This window comes from Hevea brasiliensis, chromosome 5 (assembly GCF_030052815.1).
Source record: "Hevea brasiliensis isolate MT/VB/25A 57/8 chromosome 5, ASM3005281v1, whole genome shotgun sequence".
NCBI lineage: Eukaryota > Viridiplantae > Streptophyta > Magnoliopsida > Malpighiales > Euphorbiaceae > Hevea > Hevea brasiliensis.
This window is the reverse complement of record NC_079497.1, coordinates 109,166,788-109,176,943: the sequence shown is the minus strand read 5'-3', so window position 1 is coordinate 109,176,943 and position 10,156 is coordinate 109,166,788. Positions and strand designations below refer to the sequence as shown.

General features: G+C 31.6%; 2 protein-coding genes across 2 annotated transcripts; both read right to left on the bottom strand.

The window, feature by feature from the left end:
* Window positions 1–769: 769 nt before the first annotated feature.
* LOC110659070 (NDR1/HIN1-like protein 10) lies at window positions 770–1,726 on the bottom strand. The gene has a single exon (XM_021816909.2). The coding sequence runs from the start codon at window positions 1,645–1,647 to the stop codon at window positions 976–978; it is 672 nt and encodes a 223-aa protein (XP_021672601.2). The 5' UTR covers window positions 1,648–1,726; the 3' UTR covers window positions 770–975.
* A 3,823-nt stretch (window positions 1,727–5,549) lies between these two features.
* LOC110659071 (NDR1/HIN1-like protein 1) lies at window positions 5,550–6,509 on the bottom strand. The gene has a single exon (XM_021816910.2). The coding sequence runs from the start codon at window positions 6,290–6,292 to the stop codon at window positions 5,663–5,665; it is 630 nt and encodes a 209-aa protein (XP_021672602.1). The 5' UTR covers window positions 6,293–6,509; the 3' UTR covers window positions 5,550–5,662.
* Window positions 6,510–10,156: the final 3,647 nt, after the last annotated feature.

Genomic DNA, 10,156 nt, shown 5'->3' with positions numbered 1-10,156 from the left:
GTGTATGTCTCTATCTGAAGCTGGGCCCATGAGCAAGAAATCTATGCGTTCTCAAATCATCGGAAACTTCTGCTCACTAGAGTTTCCCCTTTTTATATACGTTTTGCTATAAGTTTGAGAATATCTTGCATCTATATACCTTACCAAAAATTTCTCTGCTGACTATTGTAGGATTTATGATAATCAGTATTAAAAAATTTATAATTTAACTAAATTGTGTATAAATTTACAAGAATTTGTGATAATTTAACATGAAAACATCCAGCTAACTGAATTCAACAGATCAATTAAAATACACCCAATTTAATTGTAACTTAAATCAATAGACTAATCCAAATATACCCAATTAAAGACGTATTATGTTCACATATTTTTGTGGCAATAGCATGTCTCAATTCTAATGGAAAGGATTTAAAGTTCATTTCTCAAATAATTGTTTCTTGATAATTTAATTATTTAAAGAAATTAAAAAGAGAGAGAGAGAGAGATAAGGAAGCTTTTAACCCAATCAAGCAAGGTCAATGGCAAAGGAAGTTTCCAGCAAGCCACATATGTCGTTTTAACGCGTAGTAAAATGCTTACCTTTTCATGGTTTTGATATTATTTTTCAATATGTTTTCTCCAGCCTTAACCAATTTTTTTATATTCAACTGTGACAATTTCAATATTATACAACGTCATCAAACTAGAGTAGAAATTTAAAAGCCCTAAATAATCACAATTATTTTCGCAGTTCCCTTCTATGATGGGCAAATAATAATAGTCAATATAACAAAACAAGAATAACATATTATTTATTTGTTTATATACCTCAACTATGAAATTAAATAATTATACAGTAATCTCCATGTATATCCGTGGAAGAATAAACAAGAAAGGGCAAAAAAAAAAAAAAAAAAACACTAAAGAATAACGATACAAGAAACTGATCAAAGACTCAATCAAACAAGAACAAGAAATCGATGATGAACATGATCAGTAATCCAAGTCGCATTTGGTAGTCTCGATAGGAGTAGTCACTGTACCATTTGCGCTTAAAGGAACCTTCAAGTCGCACTCAATCTTGGGCTTGAATTTGCCAGTCTTGATCTTACCCACCTTGAATCTAATCCTCAAGTAAAGCTTCACGTCGATGCTATAAACCCCAGTAGTCGTTTCTTGTTTAAACTGTGTAAGCCCTTCACCAAGAGGCATCACTTCTTGGCCTTGGAATGCGGGGGTGAGAATGCTTGTGTTCTTGTGTCCCTGGTAAAATGGAGTCAAGCTATCGTTACCGAATCTCTGGTCCCCGTAAAAGGCTCTGGCGTCTATACTATCATAATAGATTCCAATCTTCTTGTTAGGGTTGCGGACTGAGATGTTCAGGGATAGGTTATAATAGAGAGTGTTATTGGTGGCGAAGTTGAACTCAGAGAGAGTAGCGTCTGTGACGTGAAACTTGACCTTGTTAGGGCGAACTATGAGCCAGAAAATTAAAACAGCGAGGCCGACGACCACCACGATGGTGATGATGATCTTGAGAAGGCAGCTCAAGAGGCAGCAGCCACATCCGCAGCCAGAGCTACGGCCAGGGCGGTGGTAGGTGTTTGAGGGTGGGATTGCTGGGCCATAATATGCTCCGTTCAATTGGGGTTGTTTTTCTGCCATGGGAGATATAGAGAGAGAGAGAGAGAGAGAGAGAGAGAGGGGGGGGGGAAGAATCAAAGAAAAGGTGATAAAATATGGAAGAAGAGGGATACTGTGAGGGTTTTTTATAGCCAGGGGGCAAAGAAAGAAGAAGGAAGAAGGGGATTAGGTGTGAAATTGGAAGATTCAGACGTCGTCAAATGACGCGGTTGCTTTAACCTTTAGGGGATTGGGTCGTTGGTCTTCTGTTTAATTTATGGAGATGAAGCTTGAAATTTCCTTGGCCATGGGGACGCGGCAATTGTTGCCATGGATGCTGCTTCCTGAAACAAAATCTTAATTTTGAGCCCAATTTAATCCACCACTCAATCAAGACCTTTAAAGTTGATCTGATTTGAAACTGTGACTTGGGTGAGGCCCAAATAAATGTGGCCATTGTTGGGCCCATATGAAGCCTAAATATAAAACACCCTTCATCCCACTACAAGTGTGGATCATTCTGCACTCTGATGCTCATTGGGCTTTTTAATGCAGTGCACTTCGCAGAATTTGATGGAGTTCCTAATAGGTGAAGCTAATACGACGAGATAGTACAATGGGATCTGGAATGACATGATCAAGAACCACTTGATATAATACTTGCAATTTGTATATCGAAAAATATCTTCTAATCATGGAAATTGTTGTCATTGATTTTACATTAAAGATAATTAAAAAAAAAATTAAAAAAATTTGCAATATCAGTTTGAACTAAAAAAATTGTTAATTAATCCGTTATTGAGATAATGTAATTGCGATGCTAATTATGTAAGATTAAAATATAATAATAATAAATGATGAATTTTAACTCATTGTCCTCAAAATGCATGTAATGGAACACATTCAATTTCAATGGCATTTGCTTAGTGTCAATGTTGACTAGGATTAGCTTATTTATTTAGTGTCAGTAGGTTAAATAAAAATCATCTATTTTTATTTTATTTTATTCTAATTTCACATGATTAATGTTAATTAGGAATTGATTGGCGTAATTGAGGGGTTAAAAAATTGTTAATTGACAACTTGATAATGCAAGTACACTAGTAGTTGATCTTGTCATTAGTGAGAGCCTTGTCTCTCTGTCAATGAGAGTTTTCTTTCCTTTCTTATTGAGTGTCGGTAAGCAGTTTTTGAGTATTGAGTGGGGGACGGCTCCCTCCTCCCTTTTCACCAGCTAATTGGTGGCCTGCCCTCTTCCCCTTTAGTTGGGTTGTGTAGCCTTTTGATGGGTTTGTTCCTCAGATGATCTAAGGTGGTTATGCTTCATAGTGAGGGGCTCTAATACAGATTGGTTTGCATCATCCTGTTTCTAATGGAAAGGAGTTATCCCTGTTTGCTATTGTTTTTTATGGTACTAATGGGTGTATATAGGTATCGTTTGTTGTGGCTAAAGGAGATTGAGATGCCTGTGTTTTCGCCATGCCATTTTTCGGTTCATTCGGTATTGGTCACAGTCTATTTGACTTATCTAATGTGTTGCTACTTGATTCCTTATATGCCTTTTGACATTGAATTTGAAGAGTTCAAATTGTTTTTTTGAATAAAAGTATTAATTTAGATATTATTAAGAAAAATAGTTTAAAAAAAATATTTTATTATTTTAATATTTTTATAATTAAAATTTATCAAACTTAATTTTAAATTATTTTTTTAATACTCTTTAAGTAATATATTTAAAAAAATAATTTTATTAATAACAATTTTAACAATAATATTAAACAGGCCATATGTCTACTGGAATTGATTCAATTGGTTGGGGAAATTTGATATTACTAGATGGCGAGTTTTGATCCAGTTTGGTGTTCTCCGTGGTGTTTCTTGTCCAGCTTTTGCAGCTCCCCTTCGGTCGTCCTCGGTTTCTCTTTGGCTGGTGCTGATGGTAGAAGGCGTCATCATGTTTGGTTGGCTGCCAATGGAGAAAATTGTGGGTTGACCTGTGTATTCCTAGGGCTCCATGTTATATTGGGCTTTGAGCCCTTTGTTTGTGGTGCTTGGAAGGGAATTTCAGTTGCAAACCATATATCGTGGGCTTGTGGCCTTGTAACTGTTTAATCATCAATGCAATCTCCTCATATTTTCTGTTAAAAAAAAAAAAAGACAACTTGATGATAGAGTGTAATTGCATAATCCTCAATAGCCTAGAGTTTAATTGACAATTTTTTTTAATTACGGTGAAATTGCAAATTTTTTAATAGTTGAAGGGTTTTTTTTTAATCATTTCTAAAAAATGTGCAAGTATAATAAGATGAAATATAACAGAAAAAAATCAAAATATAAATTTATTAATTAGTATATAAATTAAGCCACTAATCTGAATGTTTCCTACTGAATAATGAAGGAATTACAATCAGCAAAGTTACCTAAATGCCTCAATGATGTTGGTGTTCATAATTTGGGCTCACTTTCTGTGGCTCAATTTGTGCTTTTGCGGGGTTTCTACCCAACAACTAGGCAATCACAAGGCCAAGACAAGAAGAGTATCATCAATTTATTGCAAAATAGTCCAGCCCAAATCTATATTTAATCCAAAAAACTAAGTTGGTCAATCAAGCCAGAACAACTAGAAAGAAAACATTAAATAATTAGACTTTGAAGTCCAAAAACAAAGTATGGAAAGATTTTTCTTTGCCTTAACCGACCAAAATCCCTTTGATGCTAGACTTGTTTGCAGGGTTGTCATTTGCCTATCCACGCCTCTACCACTATTGGGGCAATTGCTTATATAATTTTGCATGCACAAACAAATTAATAACATGATCAATAATAGATTAATCAAACCATAAGGAAAAAAAATTTTTTTTCTCAACTGCAATATCTTATCAATATATTTAGATGGAATTTGGTGTCGGTGGCTAGAAATAGAGGTAGAGACACTAGTTTTGGTAAAGATTAAGCATGTGTGATGTGTTGGTTGGACTAAATTGTGATCAAACTAAAGGCAATTGCAGATAAGGACCATTTCAAGTCCCTTTCTATCACGCCATTATTAGTAGGTAGAAGAGCGAAAGGGACCTCCACTGAACCATGTGTGAATTGAAATTAATTCTATCATGCCTAATTATTTATGTATATACATATATATATACTTCAATAATAATCAAACTCTTTCTTGATTTCCTGTGTTCCATTGTGAATACTTTCTTCTTTTCTCTTCTATCCCACAATGTTGAGGTCCATATATGGCTTTATAGTTCCCCCATGGAATTGCTAATGTTGAGGGCATGTATATATATATATATATATATATATATATATATATAGACATAATGGCAAATTTTACTAGAAGGAACAAGCTTTCTCCAGTTTATGTACAACTCATCGGGAAAGCGCAAATCCAAATCAAATTCCTTCTCCACAAGTACAACATTGATTTTTGTGCCCATATAGGAGATGTTCAATGATTTTGGTTTTTGTATAGAGGTGAAGAAAAAGAAAATTAATAAAAAAAAAATAAACCATCATTGAGAAAGAAAAATAAATCTGATTAATTTTAATTAATTCAATTATAATTTTTTTATTGATTGATAAAAAATTTTTATCTATTATAAATTTAAAATATAAATATTTAAAATTTATATTTTAAATCTATAATAAATTAAATTTATATAAAAAAAGTTTTTAATTGATTAATTTGATCATAGAAAAATTATTCCTGATTGATTAATTTGATCATGTAATTAAATAATTAATTAATAACTCCATAAAAAATTAAAGAAAATTACACAATATAATAAAAATTCAAACAATTTGCACAGATTAATTGTAATTTTAGCTGCGTCCGTCTCATTTGCTTTCTTCTTCCCTTTATTCACTTCAAGTGAAATGTACAATTCAAAGCCTTTAATAATATATATCTAAAACAGACAGGCATAACACGTCCACCGAAAAGGGAAAAATATAGGTATTTAAATAAATTTTAAGGAAATAAAAAAACTTAACGGCGTTACAAGTCAAGTTATCTTCTTTCTTCATCATTTTCCTCTCTCTCTCTCTATCTTCAAAGACTTACACTGCAGCTTACAAGCAGCGAGTACTTCACCGAATTTTCACCGACAATAATCCCGGCAGTCTTACTCCCAAACTGTATATAAGCAGGACATCTGACGTACAAATGGTACTTCCCAGAGATGAACGTTCCAACTTTGAATCTCACCCGTCCATTCATCTTGATCATCAGCAACACTGCTCCGGTGGACTCATCCTGATTCAGAGCTAAAGCGTTGTACGGCGCGACGGGGATTGCCGTGCCATAGATGTTGGGTGACCAGACGTTGATTTCCTTGTGGCCTTGGTAGGTGGGTGGGATTGATGAACGGAGAGTGATCTGCTGGTTCCGGTAGTTGGCGTAAACGTCGAGCTTGTCGTAGTAGATACCAATTTTGTCATTTGGGTTGCGAGAGGAGAAGGTGACTTGGAAGTTGGAGGTGAGGTAGTTAGGTATGGAGGCGTTGAAGGCGTAAACAGTGACGTCTTGGAGAACGAACTTAGGCTTGCTAGGGCGGAGGATGGCCCAGATTATGAGGATGGTGACGAGAACAAGGAAGAGGAAGATGAGGATGCCGGCGAAGATCCGGCGGAAGATTTTCCGGCGCTTGTGGCCGTGGTTGCCGCAGTCTTTGGCGGACATGGCAGAGGTCGGTAGAAGATGATAGTGATAGTGGCGGTGGTGCGGAAATGAAAAGAGAACAGGTGAGGGAGGAAACGTAGAGAGTTAAGGGAGCGAGGCTTTGGTATATAGAGGAGATGGGTGGAGGGTGGAGCCCTTTGCTTTTGTGTGAGAGTGTGGACCTATGACGTGTGGTGGACGCGTAGTGGGTGAATTTACATTATGCATTTAATTGCAAGCCTGGCTATTAAATTAATACTACTTGTTCATTTTTATTTATAAAAAATTAAAAAGTATTAATTATTTTTTTATATATCTTTTATTTTTATTAAATATAGTAAATATTTATATAGTGAGTAATTATTTGAGATTAATTATAATTTAGTCTATTAATGATATATTTTATAAAAATAAAATTATTTAATTATTTTTTTAATTATTATATAAAATTTAAATGTAATAAATAAAAATAAATAGTTATAATATTTTTTTAAATATTATCTCATATTTTTTAATAAAAAAAATAAAAAAACCTTGACGATAAAAAAAAAAAAACTTTTGACAGTTAAAAATTAAACTAAGAATGAAGGATAAAAATAAAATTCCAACTTAAAAGATTAATTACTTTTTATTGCCAGTCCTCAAAAGCTCACAACCTTTCCCATCTTTCCATCTAAAAAAATGTGTCAAAAATAATTAAATTCAATTACAGTGATCCCAAAATATTATTAATAATAAGGCCCAATTCTGAAGTCAGATTTAAAAAATATTATTAAAAGTCTTTTAATCTTAACTTACATCTATGGTTTATCTATGTATATGACTGTGGTTTGAGGCCCTTAGAGGCAATCATGCTCTGCTATGTAATCCAACTACTAAATACAAAAAGAGTTCTTATAATATTGTACTCATAATACGTACAATGATTTTGATAGAACTTTCAATTTGATTTGAAGTTCACAAAAGCAAAAATTATTTCATTTATTGAGTTGGATGGATTGGTAGACATGTAGTCCTCCAACCCAATACCATCATCTTCTACCAAATCTTAAGTTATTAACATCCCATGCTCATCTTTCTTTTATCAATCCTAGAGTAAATTTTTAAGGGATATTGTAAAGGATGTAGTTATAGAGAGTTTGAACTCACATTGTAGTAAATTTATTAATTATTATATTAAATATTTATATATAAATTCTTATATTTTATATAAATAATTTAATTAATTTTACATAAATTTTAATATAAATATTTAATTTAATGATTGTTAAATCCACTGTCACATGAACTCGAAATTATATTAGATGTGTCTATTTTTTTTTAAAAATTATTCCATTTTATTTTTTTAATTAAGAAAGCATTAATTTTTTTTTTCAATCTTACCATTATCTATTATTATCTCTAACACATTTATCTATTTTTTATCAGCTTTCTCTATTTTAATTAAATACAATGTCACTTTAGTATTTTTTTTTTATAAAATTAAGATTATCCAATTTTTTTTTTTTAATTTTTGTATAAAAATCTTAAAAGCACTTTTTTTTAATTGGTTAAAAATACACATATAATATAAGGAAGAAACACACTTTCTGACAAAATTATGTTAACCTTATATCCCATACACATATTATCTATAATCGATGTGAAATCTCAAAAGATCTATTTAACCATTCATATGCAGTTGAAATGGAACAAATCAATATGGCACTGAATTAATTATTTTTACTTATTTAATAATTAAGAGTTATGATTGATCCTTGAGTTAATCTCAAGATATAATTATTAATTAGAAGTTGGCCGGTTGGTAAAGGTAAAGCACCAAATTAACTTGTTCCAAGTGCCTTGTTCCCCCCTCTATTTTTATTACTATTACGTTGATCTTTTCACGTTCTACCTACCTATTTTCTACATATATATTTCCAAGCCACAAACAAACAGTATTCTTCTTCTTACTTTATTTTTTTAGTTATATATAATAATTTATAAAAGGGCATTAATTAAATATGATGTAACTAACTGCATATTGAATATTCAAATAAAATGGGCAGAAGTTCAATCTCTAGTACTCACTAAAAAGGAGTCAATAAATTGTTGCGTAGAATTTTCAAAGTGTAGCCATGCCATTGCCATTGCCATTGCCATGTGCGTTAGCCTTGCCGCTTCACTCATTACCAATGTCCTTGTCGGTTCCAATCACCCACTTAATATTTATTTAACAAGTAATTAATACATTACCATTTTAGCTTCAAAATTCAGAAATTTTGAATTTTACTAATGTACTTCATTCAATAACTTGGAATCTTACTGTATAAAATACAATTATTTGGCATCAAAATTATCTCTGTAGATGAAATCGCACTAGGATACACCGTAGCAGTAGCTGCCATCCACTGACACCTCACTCTTCTTCTTCTTCTTCTTCTTCTTCTTCTTCTTGAAAAATCAAAATTAGGCAATAAACTAACTAGGTTGGTGCTCATTCTTTATGAGAAGTACAGCTGTACCATTAATAAATTAATTGCTGTAAAATGTTTTATTAAATATAATTAATTAAGCACTTTAAATGCAATTAGTCCTCTTAATATAATATAATTAAACAAGGACTTAACTTTGGTTACATTGCATGTGGTGGTTTGACCATTAGAAAATTTTTGTCTGTTTCGACCAAGTTATCATATGGAGTACATTTAATATAAGTTCGAACTCATATAAAAATTATCTTAATAATCATTAAATTAAATATTTATATTAAGATATGTGTAAAATTAATTAAAATATTTATATAAATATTTAATATAACAGTTAATAAGCTTATTCTCATATGAGTTCGAGCTATATGTAGCGATCAACATAAATGATGCTAGCTAAGAGAGGGTGCCGGAGAAACTTGTTTAATTCACAAGATCACTTGTTCCATATTTTTTTTAATCAGAAGGAGGAGTAACACGATCAAAGCAAATTGCATAAGGCAAGTGTGAATATGAAGGAATACACTAATATCATGTAAAATTAAGGTAAGGGAGAAGATCGTGAAAAAGATCCGTTAAAAAGAAAAAAAAAAAAAAGTCTGCATGGAATGAAAAGCTGTAAAATTGATAAACAGATTATAAGAAAGTTAGCTTTTTTTTTTTTATAAAATGAAACTCTAACGTCCCACATCAATGTAAGCATTCGCTGGATGGAAATCACTAAAAGTGAAATAAAGAAAAAGAAAAAGGAAATCATTAGTGCATAAGCCACTAAAAGGTTGCACACTAACATGAAGCAAAGTCACTACACATCACATTCTAAGCATAACTCCATGAAGTCCTTTGCTCCAAGCTAATTGAAGACTCTCATAAGCAACCCATAACTCTGTTGCAATTATTGATGGGAAAATTTTATTTAGACTAAGGCTCCATTTATTTCTCGAAAAATGACTTGTGGGTGTAATTGAATTAATTAATAACAAGTTGTGGCTTGCGCTTTGAGCGGTTTAATTTTTTATAATATTATTTAATATATTAATGAGTGTTATTTAGTAATAATTTATTTTAAAAAATATATATAATTTTATAAATATATGAATATATTTATAAAAAAAATTTATTGAACCCATTTAATTAAATTTTCATTAATTGAATTATTAAATTGCAAAAAATTGTGAATTGTGATTTGTGTTTATGTGTGTGGACAAAATGAGGGGAAATGATTGAAAATGATTGAGCACCAAAAATTATAAAAATGTTGATAAAGTATTAAATTTTAATAATAAATGGATTAAAAAAATATTTAATTTTTATTTTAAAGTGAAGGCAAGTCATATTCGCAGAAAAAAACAAATCAGACGGCATCCTAAGGTCCCAGATTTTGATAAGGCATTATACAGTCGTATGCAAATGTTGA